Source organism: Pyrgilauda ruficollis, unplaced genomic scaffold, assembly GCF_017590135.1.
Source record: "Pyrgilauda ruficollis isolate IOZ18807 unplaced genomic scaffold, ASM1759013v1 scaffold65, whole genome shotgun sequence".
NCBI classification, from domain to species: Eukaryota; Metazoa; Chordata; class Aves; order Passeriformes; family Passeridae; genus Pyrgilauda; species Pyrgilauda ruficollis.
Window position 1 is genome coordinate 3,451,183 of NW_024528266.1, and position 27,744 is coordinate 3,478,926.

General features: G+C 41.0%; 1 protein-coding gene across 1 annotated transcript; it reads left to right on the forward strand.

Annotated features, from left to right (window-relative positions):
- Positions 1-307: 307 nt before the first annotated feature.
- Positions 308-27,407, forward strand: METAP1 (methionyl aminopeptidase 1). The gene is made up of 11 exons (XM_041484275.1): positions 308-474; positions 10,514-10,565; positions 12,459-12,571; positions 13,928-13,988; positions 15,151-15,242; positions 15,962-16,045; positions 17,637-17,775; positions 19,942-20,073; positions 22,506-22,649; positions 24,773-24,838; positions 25,008-27,407. Exons 1-11 carry the CDS (start codon positions 355-357, stop codon positions 25,166-25,168), a joined length of 1,164 nt encoding a protein of 387 aa, XP_041340209.1. The 5' UTR covers positions 308-354; the 3' UTR covers positions 25,169-27,407.
- Positions 27,408-27,744: the final 337 nt, after the last annotated feature.

A 27,744-nucleotide genomic window follows, 5' to 3' on the forward strand; every position in this document is an offset into this window, starting at 1 on the left:
GGCCGTCAACTCCTCATCCTGTCACTGGGCACCACCGAAAAGAGTCTGGCACCATCCTCTTGACACCCACCTTTGAGACATTTACGAGATCCCCTCTCAGTCCTCTGGGCTCAATAGGCTAAACCCCCTCTTTACCGTGAGGGCGGCGAGGCGCTGGCACACGTCGCCCAGGGAAGCTGTGGATGGCCCATGGCTGGGAGCGTTCAAGGCGGGTTTACATGCGGCTTTGAGTCCCCGGAGCCTCCTCCCTCTCCCCCTCCCTCCGTCCCTCCCTCCGTCCGTCCTGCTCTCCCCGCCCGCCCCAGCCGGCGGCAGCTCCGGGCGGCGGCTCCTCCCCCGTGGCCGCCCGGCAGCATGGCGGCGGCGGTGGAGACCCGCAGAGTCTGCGAGACCGCCGGCTGCAGCAGCGAGGCCAAGCTGCAGTGCCCCACCTGCCTCAAGCTGGGCATCCAGGGCTCCTACTTCTGCTCGCAGGTGAGGTTCCCCGCGGCCCAGCCCCTCGCTCGGCGCTCCGGGCGTGCGGCGGGCGCAGGATCCAGCTCCCCGCGCCGGCTCCCGGCCGCCCGGGCCCGGCCCGGCGTGCCCGGCTCTGCCTCTGTGCCCGCCCGCTCCCGCCCAGCCTGGGCCAGCAGCGCCCGGCCAGGGACCCCGCACGAAGTTCGCCCTCGGTTCCTCGGTTGTTGGAGCCGGGGGAGCCGGGCTGGCGGCCCCCGGCCGGGCGGGAGCCCCGTTTCTCCTCGTGGCCGCGGGCGATGCGGGACCTCGGCGGCACTAAAGCGCAGCCGGAGCGCTCGTGAGAGGTGCACGGATGTTCCGCTGCCTGAAGGTGTGGGTGGTCCGTGTGCTCCCCTTAAAAATAAAGGCTTAGTGGGACAAAGTAAGGACGTGCTCATCAAATTCCAGCGGCTGCGGTTCCCTGCCGGCGTCAGCTCTGGAGTTGCTCGGCTTTGATAGACACCAGGAGACTTGTTGCTCTGAAAACAGATTTTCTTTAAGTTATGAGTTTCTGTAAAAACTGTTTGATACTCTTCCTTTTTTGTATTATTCCCTTTTTGTTCCTATTTTTTTTTTCCACTAAGTCCTTTGGTGTTGTGCTCTGAGGGTGCCAGACAGGAAGGTTCAGGTTAGGCCACATGTCACAGAGCAGTCAGCTCCCAGGAGAAATGTGAGAATTGAACGTGTTCTATGGGCCGCAGTGGTAACAGAGCGTGGTCCTTCAATAGAAAGAACTGTCTGATGAGTGTTTTTTGTTTGTGGGGTTTGTTTTGGTTTTGTTTGTTTTTTTTTAATTAACTTTCAAATGTGCACTGAAGTACATAGCCTAACCCTTTGAACTTTTTGTATGTGTAATTCTGTCAAAATCAGTGAGGATGTATGTGTTTAGTTCAGACATTAACACTGGCTTTCCTTGTCAAAATTATAACTCAGAGTAAAGTCTTTGAACTTTTGTAGTTAAACATAACAAAATAATTCAGTCACATCAGCTAGATTAATTTATTAATTGGGAAGAATTTTTTTCAGAGTCAGGATGTAAGCTGATAGTTATGGTTTGCATAGGACTAGGGGAAAATTTCTCACGTGCTTGTGACACACCTGCTGCACAGCTTCTGGTACTTTCCCCTGAAATCTCTGTGCCCTGTGCTGGAAGTCGATGCCAAATTAGAGCGACTGTAGCTCAGAATTGTTCTGACAATTCTGTATCTCTAGTTCCCACATGGTGCTTGTGGTTAACTTCTAGGATTTGCTCTAGGTTTTACTGCGTGTTTTGACATGTCTGATACAAAACTCATCATAAATGCATCATTGGTATATTCAAATATTGGTTGGTGATGACAAAACCATTTGTTAAGAGAACGAACAGGCCAATGTGCAGAGTTCCAGTTACATCTTCACTCCCCTCCTTCCCATCTCTAACTCATCTAATTCCATATGGGATGCAGAGATTCTTGTTTTCTATATACTGAGTTTTAATTATTTGGAAATATCTGCTGCTGTTGTTAGGAAAAAGGGGAATTACTGGAAATACTTCTTGGCTTGTTAAAATAGGCTGCTGGATAACTGACTACATGCTTGTAAAGCTGTCCTGCCTAGAAGATTAAGTACTGAACTGGGAATCCCAGTCATCCCATTTCTGAGTGACTTGAGGCGTGTTGTCCCTTGCTGTGCCAATCAGGAATGTGGGTAAGCACACTGAAGGTGCTTTGGAGGTTTTGTGGCGAGGTGTTGCAGAGAAGGACATGAGTGACAGCCTGTTGTAAAGATGTGCAAGAAATGTCATGTACAGAGAGAAGAGTCCCCGTGTTCTTCCTGTAGCAAAGACCCTTAGCCCCCCTTAGTACCCTGAGTGGGGCCCAGCATGGAATTTTCCCAAGGCTCCAGCTCTCCTCATCACCTGGTGCCATGGAGGAGACTTGCTGTCACCTTGTGTGTGCCATGGAGAGACTGGCTGTCCCCTGGTGTGTGCCATGGAGAGACTGGCTGTCCCCTGGTGTGTGCCATGGAGAGACTGGCTGCTGCCCCAGTGTCTGGCTGGCACAGTCAGGGGGGTAGGTGAGGTACTGCTGACAACCTGGCTGCCTCTTCAAATAAGCACATGGCCGATGAAGGATTATTATTTTCTCTGAACTTCCAGCAAGTTTCAGCTGACAGCAGTGCGCTGTTTAGCATGGGTGAAACTTTTGTGGAGTTCTCTCTTTGGTGGTTTTCTTTCCATTCTGGTCTTACATGCATAAATAACTCCTAGATAAGCTAGTGAGTGGACCTAGGGTGTTATTCCACCTCACAGCACAGCCTGTCTTGTAGCTGGCTTGGTGCTGCTCCCTCCCTCTAAGGATGCAGGCTTCTACCCTTTGCCTTAGGCTGTCCCTGATTCCTTGGTGAGCCACTTCTGAGGTCTTCAGAGTTTTCTTTTAAATGGAGGAAAAGCAGTTGCATTAATTGTTTGGGGTTGTTTTGCTGGTTTAGCACTGCAGGGTCATGAAACACTTCAGGAGTGTGCTGCTGAAGAGCAGCCTTGCCCACTGTGGCCCAGTTTAGCCCAGCTATAAAGTCAGCCTGTCCTTATGGAATGCACTGGTGTTGGGCAGGTGTGTGGGCGCTTCCTTTGGGCTGAGGATGGATTGGGAGCCACAAGCTATCTGGCGTCTCCTTGACAGGTAAAAGCATCTGTATGGGCATGGACACCTGGTAATTAATCTGCTTGGAAGCCTACAATGACTTTTTCGTACAGCCAAAACTCCAATCAGAGCTAAAACCAAATTTGTAGGAATTTATTTTCTCTAGTGCTAAGATTAAACAACAGAAAATTGTGAACTGCTGTAGGATGGTAACCCTGTGAAGCCATGTGTTTGGATTATAAGTTACTAACATTTGCTAAGAAAAAATTGATATAGGACTGAAAGGTATAGGAAGTAAGTATAGTAAGTATAGGGCTGAGAATCCCAGTGTAGTGTGGAGATTGATTAAAAATTATTTTTCATGACTGCACATAGAGAATTGAAGTGAACTTTCCAAGTAGATTGCATCAAGACAATGATTTCCCTGGTGGATTTATCATTTGTGTTTCTCCTTTCTGGGAGAAAGGGTGTTATTCTGGTCACTTATTTTTTTCTCTTTCTCTGTATCTAAACGTATGCCTCAGCAACATGCCCTGAAAGTGCTTAGGCTGGAGTAATTTGACATTCTCTGGGATTCTTTGAGCCAACACTGTTTCCTCTCTGGCTGTTGGGCACCTTGGAAACTGAGTACAGTTGCTAAATAATTGTTGTGCTTGTGGATCATGGATGGAACGGGGCCATGTGGCCAGGTTCTGGCCTAGCAGGGAGGTTTTGAACTGGTCATGGAGACCAGTTCAAAAAATGGCTTTTAGCAGCAGAGAAGCTCTTGAGGTGGTGTGTTGAACCCTGGCTTTTTTTTCCCCCTTTAACTTCAAGCTGTAACAAGAGGAACTGTTCTTTTGAGGGATGCTGTCTGCTGTTAACCCTTAGTAATATTTTAGGCTAGTAAATCAAGTACTGTCACTACCACCTGCCTTTTTTCACCATCTTGGTTTCTTTTATTTAGGGACTTATTGCACTGTTGGTTGTGTTTATCATCCTATGGTGAGATACAGTAATTCAGTCTATCTTCTGAATGTGGAAATCACACAGATGTCCAGCATCACATCTCAGGTGTAGAGTTTCTCTTGCTAAGATGAGTTTGTTATTGTGAAATCTGCCTTACAGATACAGTCATTTGCATGTACATTGTGTGTAGTATACATAAGGAGTTTGTGTTTAAATAGACACTTTGCATTTCTTTTATGTCTTCTACAAGTGGCTGAAGGATAAAGAAGGGGAGAGTAGTGACTGTTCTTGAGAACTCCAGTTACCATTTTTATATGAGCCTTCTAATTGCGAATGGATGACTTATTGGTGATTTTGTGTTGCTTTCGTGAAAAACTTCCTCTTTCATACTACTTATGTAAGTGTCTTGGACAAAACATAATAGGTTTACTGTGGTGTGGACTAGATGCTGGTACAGGGCCATTTCTCCAGCCAAATTCAGAAATATCTACTTGTAGACACGTTCTGGAAACACTCTCTTACTCTGAAGTCAGTGGCCTTTGCCATTTTTGTTTCTCTGAGAGCTGGTGGCCATGGGTTGTATGCTAATAGTAGTCATAACTTACTCAAGGAGAAGTGTTGCCCCTTCCTGTTTTGTGTGCCCTTGTGTTGTCACAAGGTGTATGAAGTGGTCTGGTTCTGGAGTCAGAAGTGAGGACTGGGGTTATCTGGTGACTCTGCCATGTGTGTTTTAGGTGTTTGAAGGGGTAGCAGTTTCTCTGAACTGTACAGTCAGGGCCAGTGTCTCTCTTGCACTGGTAGGTGCCTCCCAATATCTCGTGATGCCTTTTGATATCTGAGGTGGGGTTATGACTTGTTCAGGAAAGAAATGCTGCTACGTTCTCTCAGTGAGTTTATATACAATTTACTGCATTCTGGAAGGCACATTTTTCACTGACACTCAGCTCTGGGCCCTTGACAGCTTTGGATGCTCAAGGTGACAGTAATTTGTGAAAAATTGGGGACCTGAAGAGAAGATTGTTGTCCCATCTGCTGCTTTGCTGTTTTCCTTTTACTGTCAATGTGCTGGGGATGGGGAGCAGGGAGCAATAGACCTGGATGAAACTATTTTTTGTCCTCTCTCACATCAGCCCATAGGACATCAGTGCAGTATTTCATCCTTGGTTCACTGTTCTTTGTGCCTGAAATAGGCTGAAACCAGCTGCTTGGATCCAGCTGAGTTTCCTCAGGCATAAATGGCACTCAGCTGATACCGTCTTCTAGAAAATCAGATTTCCTTCATCAGGAAGCTGACATTCTCAATAGCCTATAAATCACGATGAATACGTGTCGGAGGTAAGCACCTGATTGTTGGTGAGATAGGAAGGCTGAGCCTTCATGATTTTCTGAAAGTAAAACTTCAGACTCCTGTAGGCATACTTGCTGAGCTAGTGTTCCATGTACTGACAGGATAGTCCAGCTGGAATTCCTCTGGTCCATTGTTCCGTCACTACACTCAAAAATCAGTTGTATGTTTCTGTAAATCTGAAGAGCTGCAAAATGCAGTCCCTTCCTCAAAGGAAGGGCTTGGTCATGAGGGACCCAGGAGTCTCAGGGTAAGATGAGGTCTTAGATGAAGGAGAAAGTCAATCAACCCAGCTGTCACCAAGGTTCTGCATGTAGGTGCTTCCCTTGGAGTTGAAAACATATTCTGAAAACACATATCCAACTCTTCTGAAAAACTGACTATTCATGTGTTCTGCTTAGACTACTTTGGGAATTTTGTACAGAGCTTTTCAGACTGCAGGCTGCCTCTGTGGGCTTGTACTGCTCTAGAAGGATTTCAGCATGCTGAAAAGAGTCAACTGTTTCATTTAACATCAAATGGATTAACACTTCAACATACTTGTACTTATGGGTAAAATATGAGTTAATCTGTGCTGTATTTAATATGTATATATAATTGATAACCTGGTATTAAACTAAATGTTGTACTTCAGAGGTTTTTTTTGTCTTCTGTTTTGCATACCTTTAAGGTATTTGGTTAAAAATGAGTTCTCATTATGCAAAATGACATGGTCTCAGGTTAAGCCCCAGACAGTTTTACGTTCTGAAGGACATTTGTAAATTCTGTTAAAAAGATTGCTCAGAATATTTTTAGCTGCAGTGTGCTGCTTGGCACTTGCAGTTTGTCCATTGCAGTTCAGGATATAATGACATGCAAAGACACAGTCTGTCCTCATAGTCTTGATTCTGACTATATTTTTTTAAATTTTCTGTAAAGTAGATATTTTTTGAAATTCATTGCAGTGGCTCTAAATGAGGACCATAGAGGATGGAGGAAGGGGTAATTCTGTGGAAGTTGGACACAAGTTGGAGTGCTGACAGAGGGCTTGCCAGAGCTAACTTGAAATGAGCCTTTCCCATGCAAAGGCCGTTCAGAAACACAGTCTGTCAGCATGTCTTGGATTCTGTGCTGTGGTGCCTGCATAGCTTCCTGGGCTTGGCTGTCATAGAGTGGCCTGGCTTGGAACAGACTCTAAAGACTATCCAGTTCCAATCCTCTGCCACGGGCAGGGACACCTTCCACTAGACCAGGTTGTTCAGAGCCCCATCCATCCTGGTTGTGAACACATCCAGGGATGGGGCATCCATGTCTCTGGGTAGCTGATTTAGATCTAGTTTGTTATATCTGTGCTATACAGAGGTTTGTAGTGTAGTAATATCCTAATATTGATTGAGCATCCTTTTTTCCTGTGGAATTTGCAGTTGGCTGTACTTTTCTACCTCTTAATCAGATTGTATGCATACATGAACTGAATGAATAAGAAGCTTTCTGTTATTATTGTAAAGATGACAATAAACATAGCAGATTTTTTTTTCCTAATTACTTCAATAACTATTTTAAAGGGCTTTGTTCTTTCAATGGTTGATTAAAAAAAAACCCTTGAGGTATTTGGTAGTGATCCCTGTGTTCATAGTGAAAATGCACCTACTATAAAACAAACGCTGCTGTGCCACACGATTCTCTTGATATTGGGCGAGTCCTTAAGGTAAATATCATTTTCAGAAATAACACAGCTTCCACAAGGGCATCCAACAGGAATCTTTTCAAATGGTAATGCTGGTTGTGCCTTTGGTTACCTTTTGATATATTCTGATGAACACTGGGTTGAATCTGTCTCTAAACACAAAACCAGTGGGATTGGCTTAAGAATGTCCTGAAGCTAGAAATGTTGATGAAGGTTTCAGTATGTTGGCAGCCTCTGTTATATTTTTCTTACCGATAGAATAGTTGTATTCTATTGCTCTAAACAAGTCAAGGATTGCTCTAAAACAAGTCAAGGATTACCCTACCCCTCTGCTTTTTTTTTTTTTCCTCATATATTTGACCTCTCTTCTTGTACAGTCTTCTTCAGTGTTTCCATGTCTGTCTTGATTGAGGTGTAAAAGTCATGTGCAATAAAAAAGAAACACGCTTTAGGTGAGAAGGGTGGGGTTATTAATATCAGGCATGTTAATGGATTATGTAGTGCTTGAAATGAAACCTAGGAAGCCTTCCAAGGAACTTGAAGCCAAATTCATATTGTTCTTGTGTACTTTCCCCCTGAAGCTATTTAATGTTTTAAAATATAGCTGTGCAGTGTTACATGTTCCTTTTTTCACTGTATCTGAAGAAAACCCCCACCTTTATTGTCTTCATTTTAATATTAAAAGTCACCCTGGAATTTTTTTCCCTGGATTTTGTTTATTTAGTCATTGAAAATTTTCTATCCTGACCTGGGTAGGGCATAGGAGCACAGAGGAATTGTTAAGAGACAGGAATGGTAATAGCCAGATTGAAGTAGATGTGTCAGTAGAAAGCTCAGTGAAAAGCATAATTTTCTCCAGAAAATACTCCAAAAAGTGGTCCAGATGGAGAGAAAGAGTAGGTTTCTTCCTTAGCTTGTTGGGAAGTCTGCAGTATAGAGGGTGAGGGTGTTTGCAATGTGCAGTGGTACTTTGGGAGTGCTTTGTTGCCAGAGCTCTGATTCTCCACCCTGTGAGATGACAGCTGCCGTATTTTTATGTGGAAGTGCCAAGGCAGAGCTCTGCAGTTATGTGCAATGTGGTGCTTGTGCAGTAGGTTGTTGAACATAAATAATTTGTATGTACCCGGTCAGTCCAGTGCTCGCAGGAAGCATGTGACTGATCCTACACAAAATAGATGGGCTGTAGGTGGATGTGCAGCATGTCCTCTGAGTGCCTTCCAGAAGTGTCAGACCAAGGCAGAGAGATTGATGGAATGTTCAGTGCTCTTGTGACAGCCCCTGCTCACCAAAATGCTTCGATGTACTGTGCGTGCCTGTTGCAGTTGATGGATGCACACATGGTGCGGGTGTCTGGTTGTCCCGGGCTACAGCAGCTTTGGAGCTGAGCCCCAGGAGTTCTGGCAGAGCTGCTGCTCTTGTGGAGATAAGAGGACAAGTAAAATCTGGGAAAGATGTTTGGGAGAACTTAGGCACACAGCAGCATTATGCAGAATCATCTTAGGTTGTAGGAAATGAGAAGCCAAAAATGGAGCCTCTCGAGTTATGCTACTGTCCCTGGTGCTGTGTGCCTGTTTTTTGATGGTTAGGGGCCAGGAGAGAGGAAAAGCTGTTGGTGTAGGACAAAGCAAGGGCATTGGAGAACATCCCCCAAAATTTCATAGGAAGCAGAGAATGAACTACAATCAGTAATTGCCACAGCTGGTGTATGTCTTCCTTCCCCAAATACTCCTTTATATTCAAAAAAGTGGATTCTAGGCTTGCAGACTTGGTAGCTGCTCTAAGTCCTTAGCTGCTTAGTCCTTCTTTTATGCTTCAGAACAAAGACCTCGTGTTTGAAAGGGGATTAAAACCTTACTGGTTCTTCCAATGTCCTTGAAATAGCATCTTTAGATTTTTTAAAAATTTTCTTTTCCCTAAAGCAGGCCTCAGTTAAAACCTGTTCCTTCTCTCCCAGCTCCCCAGCAGAGAACAGTGCAGTGCAAAGGTCTGTGTGTGCAGTGGGTTATATAAGTGTGACAGTAAACTTGGGCTGCTGTTGGAAGTGACGTTCTCTCCGGTCATCGTGTAAGTGTTGGTTTCAGAGCTCCTGGCAGTGCAGTCACTCTTGGTGTGTGAGGCAGCACAACACAGCGAGCAGCTGGTTCTGGTCATGAGAGGAACAGCACACACACGGCAGGGTCTCTTTGAACATAGGTGTGCTTGTGTACCACTGCACTGTGTGTTTGTGAGTGCAATTTGGTACTTACTGGTTGCAAGACTAATGAGGGAGGAGGGAGAAGGTGGCTCAACAGGAGCAGGCTGCTCAAGAGCGCTCAAGAGCAACCCTGAAGCAAGGGTAGAATGTTACAAGCTGGGCTCAGTTTGCAGATGTGTTGTCTTGGGCTGGTTGAGTGTTGTATACTTTATGTTGAATCAGTTGTTGGCTCTGGATGGTAGTTTTACAGTGATGATTCAGCATTAGTATTGTTTCTCCTTAAAAAGAAAACCAGTTTGCTTCCTGCCTCTTTGTTCAGAAATTCAGCTGTAATTGTCAATGATTGGAATTAGCAGTTTCTTAATGGATGTTTTGAGTGCACATAGGCATTGATTTAGAATTTCTGCTACAAACCTAAGTAATTTGCCAATTAGCACCTTAAAGGATCACCTTTAATGCTGCCTTCTGCGGTTTTTCTACTAAAATCTCTTTTCTTTCACGTCTTTTCTTCATCTTAGTCCTTCTTTATTCTCCAGCTGCTGGTCGTTTCCATCTGCCCCTTTGCTGGTTCTTTGTTCGTTGCATGAACTGCTCTATTTGTGCTTGGGAGGAAGAGGAAAGACCAATCTCCTCCACAGTCACTCTTTTGTTGATTTCCATTTCAACTTTCTCAATTTTTTTTTTTCAATTTCTTATTTTCACTCAGCAGCCCTCATTTCCGACCTTTATTCTACTTCATTAGTTCCCCTGTGGTTGTGCTAATTGGCCTCTGTTGCTTTCCTGTGCTGGAGCAGGAGGCAAAAGGGATGCAATTAGCAGGGAGATGGCTCCATGTAGGAGTCAAGGGAGAACCTTGCTGCTCACTGCAGTGCTGTAAGATCAGGTACAGAGATAGACTCTGCTTCAGCCAACCTGCAGCCACCACGGAGTTTAGTTACTCATTGAAATGATTAATAGTCAATATATAGGATTATGTCAGTGTATTTCATTGCCATGGGTGTTGTCTGTTTAGTTGTGCTTTTTCTGCCTATTCTGATTCATAAACTTTTGAATGTGATATTTTCTATTGCTAAGACTAGCAGTTACCAGTAGCATTTAGTGCATATTGCCTCAAGGGTTAATAAAAACAGTCTTCCAGTTTTCTTTTAAAATATATTTACTTCTCTGTTTTGTCAGCTTGGCATGTCTGTCCACATAAATAATGCTTAAAACATGTATTTATACATTTTTGTTTGCAATTCTAGGAATGCTTTAAAGGAAGCTGGGCCACTCACAAGTTATTACACAAGAAAGCAAGTAAGTACATTACTTTTTAAAATGCATTTTCATATTTCTTTGAATTTGTTTGGTCCTGTGCAGTGAGCTGTAGGTAGTCTTGCTTGAGCTGGAGATTGGACCAGATGACCTCCAGATGTCCCTTCCAACCTCAACTGCTCTGTGCTTCTCTGCCTAGGAGTGGTAGTGGGGTTTTTTCCAAGATACCTTGCACTGGGTGATGCGTATCTGAAATCCAGTTCTCTAACAATCTAAAGTGCTGTGTAAAATTTTAGAGGCAAAGGTTCACAGAAGTGTTTGTTTCTGTTCACTTTTCTATTTGCATGAATTACTGCTTGAGCTACATTGCCAGGTATATGAACACAGAAAGAGGGGTGCTGAAATAAAGGGCAAAGAGAATAATAAATCACTATTGTAAGGTAGTGTTCCTTCATAGCATTTTGATGTCTAATGCAGTCAAAGGCAGTACAGTGGGAAAGGTTCTTGCAAAGTCTTTGTGATTAGACACTTGCTGGAACACAAGTGAGTCAGAGTGCAGCTGTTCTGTACATTTTTGGGAAAAAAGGGAGAATGCTTGTGTCCATGGTACAGCCACTGAGGGAGGATGTATCATAGCTAGGATTTTGCTGAGTTCAGTTCAGGGTAGTAAGAGTATCTGTGTGCCCTAGTGACAGCTGATAGCTCTGGTACAGAAATACTGTGAGACTGGTAGATTCTACCTTATCCTCAAATAATTTACCTCTTTTCCTAAAACCCAATAAGGCTTCTTTTTCTATGATAAATGTTGAATGGTAAATAGGTTGGAGTAGTACAGATAATTACAAATGTTTTCCTTCTTTCTGCCTTCCCAGTGTAGGGATCTAATAGTTCACACTTGCATTCTGCATCCTATTAATTTGTGTAAATATGAACAGCTTTGGACTTTTAAATTGTTATTTCTCAGTTTCATCTGAACTGAATGCCATTTGAGCAGATGGCTTAGATGTCAGCCACAGAGGCTCTGAGGAATTGACATTAGGGCTTGCAATGGCAGACCTTTTGCTACCTCTTCATCCTTCTGAGATATAAAAAGAGAAAACAAACAACTTATCCACTTATGAGTTAAAGATTAATGTTACTGTGCTCTTTCTTAACCCTTGCCTTCTCTTTCTGAGTAAGTACTTCTCCTTTTGGTATTGCTCAGGATCTGCGTGTTTCAATCCTTTGTGTAAACACCTTCAATTTGCCCTCATAGGAATGTGTTATTTGTGAATGAAGTCAGTCATTGGACCATGTCAGACATTAATTTCACAAGGTTCAGAGAGCTGGGAAGCTCCAGCAGTTTGGGACCATCTCCTAAGGTGTGAGCACTGCTTGTCCTGATCTGCAGAAGTAGCAGGACCTGCACTCTCTCCATCAGCTCTGGAGGGGTAGCAGCTTCCTGTGTTGAGGCTGACAGTAGGATGCCCTCCCTTCCACCTTTGCATGGTCTCCTTCCCACCTCAGGTCATTTTGGTCACTGGGTGCTAAAGGAGATCACAAGGACGGAATGTTCCCCTGCAGTGCAAGGGAATTAATTGAAGGGATCCTGAGTGCCTCTGTAGAAACAGGCTTTTTTCCCAGGAATGAAAACAAGCGCTGTGTTATAAAACTACAAATGAAGAACAACTTAATTACTACACTTCCTTTGTGCATTCAGTCCTGACATTCCCCAGTTTGCTATTGAATAGGGCGGGAAGAATATGAATTTGGAATGGACAATACAAAATGATAATTGCTACTTACACTTTACTATATCAGTATCTGAAATTCCAGAAGGAGTCAGGTCTAGACTTACACACTTGTAAGTCACTTTCTAGACCCCACAGTCCTCATTCTTAGTAGGACAGATTTTGCTGCTGCAACTTTTTTTCCCCCTTTTTCTTCTCTTTTCAGAAGATGAAAAAGCTAAGCGTGAAGTTTCCTCCTGGAGCCTGGAAGGCGATGTTAACACAAATCCCTGGTCTGGTTATCGATACACTGGGAAGCTCCGGCCGCACTATCCACTGGTAAGCAAGAGGTGCCACTCCACTCCAGAGCTGCTACATTCTGTAGCAGCTAATGCACCACTCCTGACCTGATGACCTCCCACAGTTTTGCTGAGAGAAAAGAGCTTCTTGATCTGAACCCAGTGGCAAGGACATGCATGGCTGTCCTTATCGTGGTTCATTTTAGTTTGACTTGTTCTATCTTCTGGTATATTTATAATTAAGGGAGTGCCTGTGAGCATCAGTAACAGGCTTATACCTTTGGATGTACACTGTGACATTTATTCTGCAAAAAAGCTACTGCTAGTTCAGATGCTGTCTCCCTGCTGTTTTTTGTCCTCACCCATTATGGAGCAGTCTGTTTCTAAATGTTCAGGTGAATTAATTTAGAATTTAAATAAATTATTTTATATTATATTATGTAAATGGTTTAAAATAACCTGGTGAGTGAACTGGTGAACAGCTGAAAGAACAGAGGTTACAGTAATCTCCTGCACTGGAATGGTGAAGAACAGCAGAGGTCAGTAAGATCTTTGGTTGTGAAAGGTGGGTTTAGAAGATGATGATATATAACTCTGTGTGTGTGTGTATATATATATATATATATATACACACACAGACATACAGACATAGGTGTATTTTTCAATTGGTACAAGTTTGTACATGGAGTAAGCTGAAGTTTTTTTTTACAGCAGTAATGGCATTTTCTTTACATTTGTCTTTTCTAATTGGCCTGTGCTAGAAAAGGTGCCCCAGTGGCATCCTCTCTCTAAGTCTTGTCCATGTTACAGGCTCACTAGAGAGCAGATTAGCTGAGCCTGAGCCCATGTGTGTTTGTTAGTGTTGTTGGAGAAAAAGGTGTTTGGGACATTTCACTGGCTAAGTAATTAGTTGTGTAACCTCTGAACATGTTTATTTTTTGTCTTGTGACTGCTGGGAGACTGATGGAAATTAAATTAGAGATTTTGACTAAGGTGGTGATTAGAAGTAGCAGTCTTGCTAAAGAGAAGAGGGATGCATTTGGAACCAGTGCACTTGCAGTCTGGAAAGCAGCAGAAAAAAAATGCTACAATAAGGCATAATACATTATAAAACCAGTTTGATTCACTTGACAATAAAAATTTGATTTTTACAAAGCTGTACAGTTGGCTATTAAAAGTTGTATAATATGATAGCAATAGAGGGTAACAGCAGAGTGTCTGGGATTGAAACTTGGAACTTTTGGAGTGTTTACATACTTTGCAACTTTTTCTAAATGGACTTGGCCATATTTCACATGAAATGTTTAATATTGTATTTAATTTTGCTGTGTGACTGTTTTTGTGACTGTAATAAGTGGTGTTGCAACCTAACCAGTTTTGCCTGTGATTTATTTAGACGCCCACAAGACCTGTGCCAAGTTATATTCAGAGACCGGATTATGCTGATCACCCACTAGGTAACATGAAACAAATCACAATTATGAGTGTTATGCATGCTCTCTATTTTCCTTTCCATTGAAAAAGCATGAAGGAGGTACTGGAGAAGGGAACCTCTTTTATCTGTTCTCACTTTACTACTTCTCCACAGTAACTTACATATTTTTAAAAAAATCACAGTTGCAAATATTTTTTGGGAGTCCAAAGTTTGTAATGGATTGTCTTTCGAAGGTGTACAGGAAATTAAGAGTGAGTTTATTTGGTTTGGGTTTTTTTTTTTTAATCTCAAACATACAAGTCCTAGTTCTGTTGCTAATTTGATAACAAACAGCAATGAGTTGACTGTTGCAGATGAATTCTACTAAACCATTCTCTATGGCATCAGTGTATCTGTTGAAAATGTATTATTTTATAACAAAACCAAGAAAACCTTGTAGTATGCAACCCCCAAAAGAAAACTGGGGTATGAGTTTCAGCTGTTTCTGGACAGAGAGGGAATGCATTCAAAATTACTTTTGATATTTTCCTCTTTTTATACCAGTATTGGGGCATTGCATTTCCCCAAAAGGCTGCTATAAAGTCTGTTAGCATTATTTTTTAATCTTAAGATATTCCGTAGTTATTTTTTAAAAAGTGTAAATATTAAAACAACACAAAATACTGGATTTTATGGGGTTGCTCATCTTTAAAGCTGAGATTGCACAGAATTTGGTAGGAAGAATTTATGTGTTTTTGTCAGCTGATTATTGCAGTAGTATAACCAGATATATTCCCAAGCTCATGTAACCCTTTATGAATGTAATTCTCACTAAGTATTTTCTAAGAGCAGCTGAAAAATGCTTCTCTATGAATAAAACAACTTCCTTGTCAACCTGGTATTTAAGGCTGTGTTTTGACTAACTGGACATGATGGTTTTATGCAGTAAGTGAATGGGCTTCCTGAGCACATGGGACATTATGGTATTGTGGAAGGCTTATGAATTCCAATTAATCTGAATAATGATAATAATACTATGGCTTGGTGGGTTTCTTTCTTTAGGCTGTGGTGAGAAAGTCTGTACTTCTATTGCCCTTGATAAGCTAAGGAAATTCCTGGATTGGATATGTGTAGCGATCATCATTCTGTATAACATGTTTTTTTTTTTCTTTGTTTTTTTAATACTCTTCCTTTTCTCTTTTCAGGAATGTCTGAATCAGAACAAGCTTTAAAAGGAACCTCTCAAATAAAAATACTGTCATCTGAGGATATAGAAGGGATGCGAGTAGTGTGTAGGGTAAGGGGGTTTTGATTTTTCTTGCAAGGTGCCTTTATAGTATTTAAAAAAAAGCTGTAATGATTTTACCACTTTGTCATACCACATTTGAGAGTACAAACTTTCAAACCACTTTAAAGCACTGAAAAATAGTTTGGGAAGCTTTATATCTTCTGTTTTTTTCTCTTCTTGTGACTCCAATGCCCAGTAAAGTATTTTACAAGCAGAAGTATGACTTTTATCTGTTTCCTGCATTTGTTATTAGTAGTAAGACAATCTGTGCCTGACATGTTGTTTGTTAAGAATATGTTTTACAGTGCAGAAATGAGAACTTTTTCCTCTCCTGGAGTTGGTACTAAGTAAAAACTAAAAAGCAAAACAAAGCCCTAAACAGCTTTTGAAAAAAAGCTGTTCAACTGTAGCCACTTCCTTGTGCATAGAGTCAAACTTTGAAATGCATTTAGGTAGTCTGATTTAAGATGATGGCATTCAAGGAAAATGTGGTCCAAACCTTAACTGGAGTATTTTCAGCTCTCACAGAGGTGGCTGACTACATGACCTGGAGGTATCTCAGAGTCTTTCTAGAGCCCAACTCCACACAGCTTTTCTGGTGATCTCAGTGTAGCTGTCAAAAAAATGGGTTACAAATCTTGTAGAGAGTAGTCCTGGCCTATTTTAAATCAACTTAAATTAAGTCAATAGATCAATTTTAAATCTGTTTTAAATTGCTTCATTTGCAGCTTGCTAGAGAAGTATTGGATGTTGCTGCCATGATGGTGAAACCAGGAGTAACTACTGAAGAAATTGATCATGCTGTCCATTTAGTAAGATTAGTTTATTATTCTTCTGGTGTTTATAAGTGTTTTATTCTATCTCTTTATTTTTAAATTATTATTGTGTGGTTTTCTTGGTTTTCTTTGTTGCATGAATTCCATTTCTTTGTGTCAAACTGTTTCCCACTTTGAAGCTGGTGGGTAGTGCAGATGGGAGAAACGTGCTACAGTGCACTGGTAGGTTCAACGTGATTCAGGAACTCCTGGGCCTCTCTCTGTATCAGTTGCTTCCATATTTCTGGCTTCAGATTTCTTCTAAGTTTCTTCTTTTGCTTTCTCAGTTAATATTATGTTTTCTTTCTTCTAAACCCTTTTTGCTCCACAGATACCATTATATAAAGCACAACATTTGTAGGCCATGGACTTCTTGTACTTTGTGGTTGGCTAGGACATGTAGAGGAGAAATAAATTATTTATGATTGGGAATCAGAACTGAGGTGCCTCAGAGAAAACTGAAACAAGATGTTTGATGCAGTCTGACAAAATAAAGCCACAGTCCAGTGAAGTGTTTAAAAAACCTGTTCCAGAATGCTTCCTGCCTTAACTTTCCATAGATATTGTGTAATTTTTTTGCTTTGCTGTCTTCTCTATGAATCATGTAATCTGGTACTTGAGGCTACTTCTGTGCGTTGTGGGAAAGGAAACAGTTTTGGTATAGTTAAGTTTGTTAGAGAGCTTTTTTTTTATCTGCATCTGCAGCTGTTGAACGAAGATTGTCTGCTTTCTGGAGACTTCTGTTGAACTGCACTGAACAGTTCAAAACTGTTAAACACAAACTACTACATTAAACACCAAACTACTTGCTTAGGCATAATGTGTAGTATGAACAGCTAGTAGGTAACATGGAGTTACCCCTCCTCAACAGTTTATGGAAACTTTGGCAAGTTGTTGGTACTGACTGATATCCCTAATTGATATGTTGCAGTTTCAAAAACAGTATTATTTTTCGAAAAATAATAAAATGAATTATATAATATAATATATCTAATATATTATATAATATTAATAATATGTAATAATACTATATAATATAAAATAATTAAAAAGGTAACACAATAGGTTTTTTCTGGTACTTTGCTCAGTATGTCACAAAGTATGTGTATGTCTGTATGTGTAAGTATATATGAAATGTGTCAGTTTTGCAAAAATACAGAAAGGTTATTGCATTTCAAGGGAAGCAGCTTAAGGTTTTAATGCTGGGGGAAAAATAGTGCTAAATATTATTTTGTTTAGTTTGTGTGTCTTGCAGAAATCTCGGACTGGGCTCTTAAAAGCGGTAATTGAAAATTACTTTTAAGACTGAGTAAATATTGCCATGTATTGTTTCAAACCTGAATATCTCAGCGTTCACAGTCAAACATGAAAATGAGTAGAAACAAAATTAAAGTAGCTTTAATTTCTTCCTGGTAAAAAATGCAAGATATAACAAAAACATTGCCAAGAAATGCTGAAGAATCTTGTTTTTTGGAGTCACTGCTTTTCAGCCTGTCATTCTTACTGTACAGCTGTTGCACATACGTTTTTTATGGTGTTTTTTCTTGGTACAAAACTTACTAGTGTAAATTGTATTTTGTCTATTTAGGCTTGTATTGCAAGGAATTGTTATCCTTCCCCTTTGAATTATTATAATTTCCCCAAGTCGTGTTGTACATCAGTGAATGAAGTGATCTGTCATGGAATTCCTGACAGGAGGCCATTGCAGGAGGGAGATATTGTTAATGGTAAGTGCTGTGAAAATTAACCTTCAGCATTTTTACCTTGTGTGCACTTAAACGATGCAGTAAGGTGAGGTTTCAGAAGCAGGCAACATCATTAGAATAGCTTCTTAAGAGGGGCTTTTGTTCTCATTGACCAGTTAGCTTGTTTTCATTTACCTCTGCTCTTTACATACTTTAATTAATGTATTTCTTTAATAAAATGATTTCAAAAGTTCAGTCCACTTTAAGAGCTTTATAGTTCTCTGCGCTGATCTGTGCATTAGTACAGTGCCTGAGTATTCCACTCGTGGGCTAGATTCCAGTTGTTCCAGACTGTGTATATATAGTGAATAGAGTGTATATTGAATTATTCAACTGGATTAGTTCCGTGTGAATTCTTGATTAGATGGCTCTAGATTCTTACAATTTTGCTATTGTAAGAACTGTACAATTTGCACACAGCTCAGTGCTGTGGGTACCAGCCTTTTCAGTACAAGTCTCATGATTGCTGCCCCGTTTAGGTAAGGTGTGGTCTGGTTGAAAGCTCTGAACTTGTAGGGTACATGTAACAATGTATGCCAAAGCTTCTTTATCTTACTTTAATTTCAAAGATGATGCCTTTGTGCAGATCTTTATTGTTGCCAGCTCTTCTGGCATTGCTGGAGTCCAGCCTAATCATAGAATCACGGTTTGGGTTGAAAGGGACCTTAAAGATCATTTGGCTTCAACCCTTGTGCTGTCTCAGGGACACTTTCAGTATGAACCAGGTTGCTCAAAGCCCCATCCAGCCTGGCCTGGAACATTTCCAGGGATGGAGCATCTACAATTTCTCTGGGCAACCTCTTCCAGTGCTTCACTACTCTCACCGAAAGAATTTTCGTTTAGTATCTAATCTAAACCTTTCAGTTTGAATTCATTCCTCCTTGTCCTGTCCCTACATGCTCTTGTAAAAGTTACTCTCCATCTTTCTTCTTGGCTCCCTTCAGGTGCTGGAAAGCCACAAATTAAGTCACCCCAAAGCCTTTTCCAGGCTGAACAATCTGAATTCTCTCAGCTTTTTCTAATTCAAGAGGTACTCCAGCCTTCTAATCAACGTGTTTGCCTTCATCTACATGGTGCCTTACCTCTCTGCTATTTGCATGCCAAGGCTGTACCTCAGCCCTAGATAACACCTTCTGGAAGAGGCTTTGGTCCTACCTTTGCCCACATTCCTGCACTTGATCGAGCTTGGAGCCTTCTGCTTTGTTGTGATGAGAAAGAACTGGGCTTCTTTCTGTAAAGTAGAAGCTCAAAAGCCTCTTGAAAAGGAAGACGAAAACAGTTTACAAGGAGGGATAGAAAAGGTACCTTGGAGGGCATGTACCCAATGAACGACTAAAAGGAATTGTCCATTTTTTATTTTATTTAAAACTTTTTAGCCTGGAAGCCATGCCAAAGTCCAAAACAGTTTTTTTTTTAATCACAGGCACATGTAATCCAGAGGGTACTAGCAAGGGATGTCTAGTTGTTACCAAAGTCTGTTTTCCCACATCTTCCTATCAAGATCGTATTGGTCTCTCTCAGCAGCTCATGTATGATATTCCTAAAGCATTATTGATCACTACAGTTCCCTTCAAGACTGTTTACCTGTGAGAGGATTTGGGTGTGGGTTTCTTCATGAATAGAAGATCAATAACTTTTCTAGAGGGTTTGGTGATCTAGCAGATATTAGACCTACCAGATGACCAACAAAGACTTAGAATCAAGAGTTCCCATTCTGCCATAGCAAGACAACTTGATATGCAAAACCATGATTACATATCTTTTAAAATTTAATTTCTCCCTATAAGTGCTGGAATTAATTCTGAGAAAGTACTGCAACCAGGTAAATCCCCATGGAGCAAAGAGCTTCTCTTTCCCATTTTTATATTTAAAAAACCAATGCTAGCTTGCTGTGTTGCGTTGTTGGGGGATTTTTTTTCCTCCCCCTCCTCCTTTTATTTCATTAAATCAAACTGCTTACCAGTTCAACACTAACTTATAAATTATTGTATAGAATCTATAGGATAAGTTGGAAGAGTTTTCTTAGGGAATTCCTGTGAAGTAGTCACTTCACAATTGGAATCCCCCATTTGTACGTGTTCTCTGACCAGTGGAGAGGCAGCAGGTGAGGAGCAGAGCGCTAATTTCCCTGTCTGCTGTTGTTTGCAGTGGATATCACCGTCTATCGCAATGGCTACCACGGAGATCTGAACGAGACCTTCTATGTCGGGGAGGTGGACGAGGGTGCCAGGAGGCTTGTCCAGACAACCTATGAGTGCCTAATGCAAGCCATCGATGCAGGTGAGTCTCGCCTGCAGCATGAAGCCTTTGGTTCTCAAACGTGTTTGTTCCTATTGCCACTGCTCAGGGTGACTTCTGGTGCAGCACGCAGAAGCACTGGTGTGTTGTCACCAGCTGATGATGGGTGCTGTGTAATGCAGTGATGCTTCTGTGAGTGGTGGCTGCAACTTCTTTTTAAATGTGGGCTGATGAGGAAAATGGATTTGATGCTGAGCCGATCTGTGGATGATATTGACATGGAAACATCCTTTTTTTGACCATTGATGAGTAAGACATCCTTGATCTGAGTAACTTAAGAGAATGCAACAAGCAAATTATGTTTTGGAAATCCCTACTTTTATAATTTGTATGGTGTTACACAGTGAACTGGTAAGGTAAAACACTGTGTGAGCACCTAAACATGTCTCTTCAGCCCTGCCAAACCTGATGGTTATTTCATAAAGCTAGTTATGAGCTCTTGATTTTCTTTGGGAGTGTGCCAGAGAAGACAGATCCATATCTTCCAGTACCTAGAGAACTTTAATTACCTTGCTTAGTTAACAGTCAGGGCAGCTGCATCAAGATATACAATGAGATAGAAAGGTAGCTGCATGTTTAACTTCCGAAAACAAAAGTATTTCTTAAGTCCCTGGAAGTACTTGTACCATCTGTATCTTTTATACCCTGCAGCTTCTTAAAGTCTCCATTATAATTTAATCACTGCTTGGCCTCTAAAGATTGAAGTTAAAGTGCTATATATAGTAAGTTTAAAGCATATATATATATGCTTTAAACTTGCATTTAATGAAAAGTAAATGTAAATGAAAGAAATTAAAATTAACACAATTTGGGTTAATAATTTGGAGATAGCTAGTGCAGCTGAAAAGACAAAAATCCATAAGGTTGATGTCTTGTGTATCTGTTGTGTGATCGAGAAAATACTGCCAGGTTGAGCTGTAAAGAATAGAGATTTCTTGGTTATGTGGGATTGCTGTTCTGAAATGACCCCTTTGTTTTTCACAGCTAAAACAGAACAGTGTGTATCTTTGGTCCTCTACTTTTTTATAGCAAATGTTACATGTGTTGTCTCTTATCCTTTGTATCCTGGCTTTGATGTAGAAACTGACAGAAATTTCCCTGTGTTCATTACAATAAGATTAGAATTCTCACTTTAAGTGTTTTTTACCAATTTTTAGATGCTGTAATGTGTTTTAAAGGGTTTTAGACATTGCATGTGAGTAGGAATTCTGGCAGCAAGTGTCTCAGCTGTTAAAAGGAGGTCACCTCTCCCCTCTTTAAATGCTCTTAATGTCATGTTGTTGGACCAGCAGAGCTCTAGCTGGGAGAGCTGTATGAGAGAGAGGCAGAGGGCTCCTTGCTCCATTGAAATGAGTTGCTTGTGCTGTCAGGCCCATACTTCACAGCTATTTAGCACAAACACAACAGATTAATCTCTTCCCCACCATGTCCTTTTTAATTTTTGGAGAAGCATGTATATTCCAGTAGTATAAGTTTTTTGTTATTTTCTGTAAATTCAGCTTCGGGGTTTCAGTTGTAGTCACTTATATTAGCAGAGAATTGAACTAAATGGTTGCTTCACATAAAGCTTTAGCTTTATGTGAACTCTGCTTAAGATGCCTCCACAAAACCACACATCTGGCTCCTGAAGGAACAGCATGTATTCAGGGAGTTGGGAATAGTCTTGGAAAAGCTTGATACTTTGTTTTAAGGGACTCAAGGTTGTTTTTGGGATGAATCTTCATTAGCTGAATGATGAAACATTGTTGCTTTTATGGTGTTATTACTCCCTTGTCCCAAGTGCTCAAAGTGAATTTCTCACAGCATTTTCATGTGTCTCAAACTCTCTAACTTGTAAGGCTTCCTAAAGGGATTGTCAAAAAAGTTAAGCCTGAATATGAACATTCTTATTTGCTGCAGAATTGTCACTGAGAATCTTCTCTAAGACTAGAGATACCCATTTTCCTTTATTTTTCTAAATATCAGTCCTTTGTGTGCATTTTTTCACATAGTAGAGGGATAAGTGTACATTAAAATATAGTTCCTACATTAATTGCAAAAAGCACTGCATCTCAGGGTGTGAGAGCTCACCAAGTACTTTGAAAATTGTTTACTTTTAATTTCAAACTTTAGCATCCTTCTAATGTGAGCAGTTGCATCCATGAAAGGAAGAAAATAGTATTCTTGTGAAAAAGGCGTTTTCTTCTGTCTCTCTTGTGTTGTTTTTTTTTTTTTTTTTAATATGAGATAGTTTCCTCCCTCTCTCAAGTATTGCACTCACATACATACACTCAGTGGATTAAGTGATCATAGGAAGTTGCATACTGGAACAGATGGACACACAAGCCATGAGTGCTGCAGAGATGGTGTTTGATGGTTAGTTGTGTTGAAGGCAAGCTCTCTGAATTCCTTTCTGTATCTCATTAATTTTGCAGTAAAACCTGGTGTTCGGTACAGAGAACTGGGGAACATAATTCAGAAACACGCTCAAGCAAATGGATTTTCAGTGGTTCGGAGCTACTGCGGGCATGGAATCCACAAACTTTTCCATACAGCTCCCAACGTGCCCCATTATGCCAGTGAGTATTCATTCCCTTTGTGCTATCCTGTACGCAAGTGAATTGCAGTCAGTGCACCCAATTTACTTGGGCCATCAAGTGGGCATTTTGCTACTTGAGAAATAATATTTTTTTAACTCTGGCCTGTAGCATACTTTATGAACCTGTGCTTGCATTATCTGCCTGCACTCGTGGTTAGTCTTAGCTCTCATCAGTACTGGGTAAGTGCTCAAAGATTTTGCCTGAATTCCCAGCTGAGTTCCCTTAGACATTCTTGTCTGACATGAACTGCCAGATGTTTCTCTCCTTAGAAGTTCTATGCCAAACCTTACTGCCATTTACAGATGCAAATAAAAAGCTCTTTGAATAGTATAGATGGGTGTTGTGCTTGAATATGAATCCTGTTTATTTCACTTTTCTTCATTTGAGTGCTGTGATTTAGGTATTTCTGGAAACTTCATCCTAGTGTGTGGCAGAGGAGGAATGAACATTCCCCCAGTAGTGGTAGGTTTTGGAAATGTCCATGGTGGCCATAACAGTTTTTCCAGCAAAACTAAGAAACAGAGGTAGAAGATGGAATTTTAAGTGCCAGTGGACAACTAAGGGCAGAGTAAACATTGTGAAGCATTGATGCTTCTCACTTCACACTCACTTCAGCTGTAAAGCTGCCCTGATAAAGGACACTTACTTCCTCAGGCCTGACAGGTGCCTTCATCTTCCCATCTCCTAATGAGCTTTAACACATGTTCTGGTTATAGAATATAGTCTAGCAATTCCTGACTTTCCATGCCATCATTTCCCCAAGTTATTTTTTCTGACAACAGAGAAAATCTGTTAATTGCAGGGTAAAAGGGTATCAATTCCTGGTATGTACTTTTTGTTGTGTAAAATGAAGAAAATACGGGTTCTTTGGCGGTGGAAAGCTTTTTATACCCATTAAAATCCAATCCAAGACAAAGGAAATTTCTATCTTTCCTGGCTATTTGGAACCTTGAAATTTTTTTTATTGGGCAAATATGTCTGTTCCCAGAAGGAAAGATGCTGGGTCTTTTTCCTGGTATTTTTAAATAAGAGTCACAGCAAAAGCTAAGTGGAGAGATCTGAGGGACTTAAAGCCTCTTGGAGAAAAAAGAATGCTGCTGCTTATTTCTAGTCTACTATGAAAGGAGTTTGAAAAGCAAAAAGATAATTTTCTAAGAAAAATGTTCTGTTGCTGTTGTGGCAGCTTGATGTCTGAGATTTTTAAAGCCTCTAGGTGATTTAGGCAGTGTAATAAATTAACACAATTAAGGTTAGATAGGGGGATGTAAAATGAATGCAAATTGTCTACAGCAGCAAAGTAGCTTGGAGCTAATGGCTCCTGTGCAGTTCTGGAGTTTGTTCCAGCTCTCAGGCTCAGTTACATCTGAGCTGCACTGTCTGTCCTTCCATGTGAAACAGAACAGAGGAAATGGGCTGAAGCCTTTCTCATGTCAAACTGCACTCCTGGAGTCATGCTGTCCCTCAGTTCATGTGCCTCCACATAAGCATTTTTGGTGCATTTAACATCAAATAGTTCCTGTGTTATTGTCCTGGATGGCTCAAAATGCTCTGCTATTTTATGTTAGCTAATGAACACAGCATTATCACTGACACTGCTATGACCCCATTATCCAGGTAATAAGGAGGCAGTGTGTCTTTCATTAATGGAGTCATGGGATTATTTAACCATTGTCACATTCTGACAATTTATTGGAGCTAATGGCTCAGTGCAAACAAATAAGATTCCAAGCCTTCTCTGAATATCTTAAGTGCTTCTTACTTCTGTTTTTTAATTATGATTTTCCATTATAGAAGTGTGCAGAAATTCCTGTATTATATTTTTTCAGTGTTTTATAGAACTAGAGTTGAAATTCCAGTTGTTGGAGAGAAAGACAGCAATTAATTTTAAGCTGTTTGAGTAAGTATTACAGTGTTGGTGGATGGGGAGAAGGAAAGAGCTAAGGGAAATCTTTATGTATACATAAAAGTGGAGAAGTGAACAGATCATCTCAGAAGGGCTTCTTTGACTGTACTGTGTTTCTGTTGTATTCTGTTAGGACAAGGATTCGGTCATTTACTAAGATGGTATTCTTTTTCTAATTTGAGTGTTTATTTTATTGCAGAAAACAAGGCAGTTGGAGTCATGAAGCCAGGTCACGTATTTACAATTGAGCCAATGATCTGTGAAGGTGAGCAGTTTCGCACTAGAGTTAAAATGGTTACTCTCGTTTGCTCCTAAGCAGGGATGGAACAGGATGCTGGTTCTATCCTGTGGAGCTGATAGATTTTTCATTTCTCTTTGGGGGACTGATAGCTGTTATTTAAAAGCTGGCAAGAAGGGATGCTTTCTGTTTCCAGGTGGCTGGCAGGACGAGACCTGGCCCGACGGTTGGACTGCGGTGACGAGGGACGGGAAGCGCTCGGCGCAGTTTGAACACACGCTGCTGGTCACAGACACGGGCTGCGAGATCCTGACCCGCCGCCTGGACAGCACTCGCCCCCACTTCATGACCCAGTGATAGTCCACACTGAGCAGGTGCATCAGAACAAGAAATATATATCTATTTTTTGCCCCTGTACTATGCATTTTTTTAAGAGTACAGAATAGAAAGATTTTGTTTGTTCTTGGTGATTGTAGATAAGAGGAATATCTCGAAGAACCTGACCCAATGTCTGCAAAAGCAGAGAAGAATTTAAAGAATTTCCTGCTTTCCTCCTACCTACAACACTCACGCTGTACTTTCCTTTTTTCTTCAATTATCTCTTTAGCACCTTTCTTCCAATTAGACCCACAATTGCTTCTGTTGCTGCCATGATATTAGCTAGAAAAGCGTGGGTAAGCTTTCCCACTGGGACTTGATATTTTGGGATCCAGGTTTTTTTCATCATTTCAGTGTGACCTGTCACTTTTGCTTTGTGAGAGGCACCTGAGATTTTAAGCATTTCTTATTCCAAAGACTTGCTCTTACTTCTGCAGATTCTATTTTGGGCCTTGTTTGTTTCAGCTTAGAAGGGGGCAGAAGGGAGAAAGACACGCACGTACAAGAACGGGCTACCTTTAATTCTGCCCCCATCTCTCTGCTGGTGGTGATTGCCACTGCGGGTGGCACACTGTGTTAATGGCAGGACTTGTTTCTCTTGCTGGAGATTTGACAGGATGGGAAGTTAACAAAGTCTGTCTTATATGCAACTGCCTGGAATAAGCTGCTTTTTGGCAAAGCAGTACTTGCAGGCAGCCTCCTGCACCAAAAGCTTGGTGAAGCTGATGTATCAGACTTGCCTAGGTAAAGGAATGCAACAAGAACCAAAAAGATCCCATGATTCATGGGATCCCTACGTCTGTTAACTGTGGGGCATTTTTAAAAAGTACATCCACAGTAGCTGTGGGGGATTGGATTTGCAAGACTTACAGTGAAGTATCTCAAAACAAGTCTGAGTGTGTGAAAATGAAACACGTTCAACACTGTATTCATTTTCTTTTGGTAATTTTTAAACGGGTCATTTTCTTCCCCCTTGGTTGAGTGAGTTTCAGGCTTTTGGGAAAGTCTTAGGGGGGCAGCTATGAAAACTAATCTTTTTTTCCTCAGACAGGGTATAGAGTGGGCAAAGTTGGTATATATACCCCTTTATATTTTGTTAGTGGGTCATGGCGAGCTGAAAATGGTTACGTTAAAGAGTGTGGATTGATTAAGCCTCTTTTTTCTCTACCCTTTTTTTTACCGAGGCCATTTCCCTTCCATCATCTTTAGTGTCTCTGCTGAGGGAATTAATTTTTTCTTCTGAATTGTAATGAAACATTTTTCAGACCCCATTGTAGACTTCATCTTACACCACTGTTAACACAAGCCAACACAGACATTAAAAATCATACAATCATGGGCATAAAATACACCTCTTACAAAATGTCTGGTGAATTTGTTGCCACAGATCCAAGAATAAGAAGTGCTGCATACCCTTGGCTCCCCTTGGCACTGCAGAATTTAGATGGGGGAAAGGGGTTAGTGCTTCACAGAACTGGACTCGTCTACTTCCAAATTCGCCAGAAAACGTCTTCTCTGCCCTGAGTGCCTCAGACCTCTGTTGCTGTATCACTGCAATGTTTTCATTACTTTATTCTTGTTTTAATTATGCAGTAAAGTGACCTGAAGCGATGCACAGAGAGCGCGTGTGCGTGCGTATGCGTGTATGTGTAGAGATTTTTAACAAAACAGCCTGTAGTACTTGAGTGGGATTACCTGTGCTGAATGGGCTGTGTTGAGGAGATGCCTGTCCTGGAGGTTTGCCCACCATTATCCTTCACTTGAATGGTTACAATGGTCTTGCCTTTTCTATGTGTGTGTGTATGATGCGGGGGGTGGGGGCCTTCATTTTTGGTCTACGAAATAAAAGTTGCAGCTGCTTTTAACAGAAATAACTTTTTTTTTTTTTTTTTGTCTTCTAATCCAAACCCAGACATAGAATTATCAATTACACCCAGGTTTGCTTGCAGTAGTGCAAGCCCCACTGGTAGATGCATGCACCCAGATAGAACTCAACCCACACATGTGCCACGTGGATACCTCTTTGTTGTTGCACTGATACAACCAAATTTAGTACATTTTTAATGCAGGTAATCTGTGACACTATGCATTTCTGCCTATAAATTGAAATCACAGCATGGTAACTGCTTGTAGTGAGTTCATACTAGTGCAGTATTTTTAAATGAGTGGAAAGCTTAGCTGGCATCTTCACCAGATCTTGCAACGTAAGAGGGCACATCAGCCTTGAGAACAAAATTTATTAAATAAAAATATTAAGGAAAACTATTTTTTCACGTCTTTAGCTGTGTCTTTGCGTGAACATGACATACTAGACTTGTGCTGACTGGATTGTGGAAATTAACTATTTTTATTCTTACCTAAGTTGCTATCCACTTAAAAGATCCTAAGTTAAATCTACTTTTTAATTACATTTTTAGCAATTGTATGCACTTTTACCAAAAACACAATCCTGAAGTTAGTTCTGAATCAATCTCTAATGTATTTTCCCTTTACTGTTGTGAAGGGAAAACACATTAAAATGACTTACTTTACTGTAAGTCAGTGTGGAAATTCTT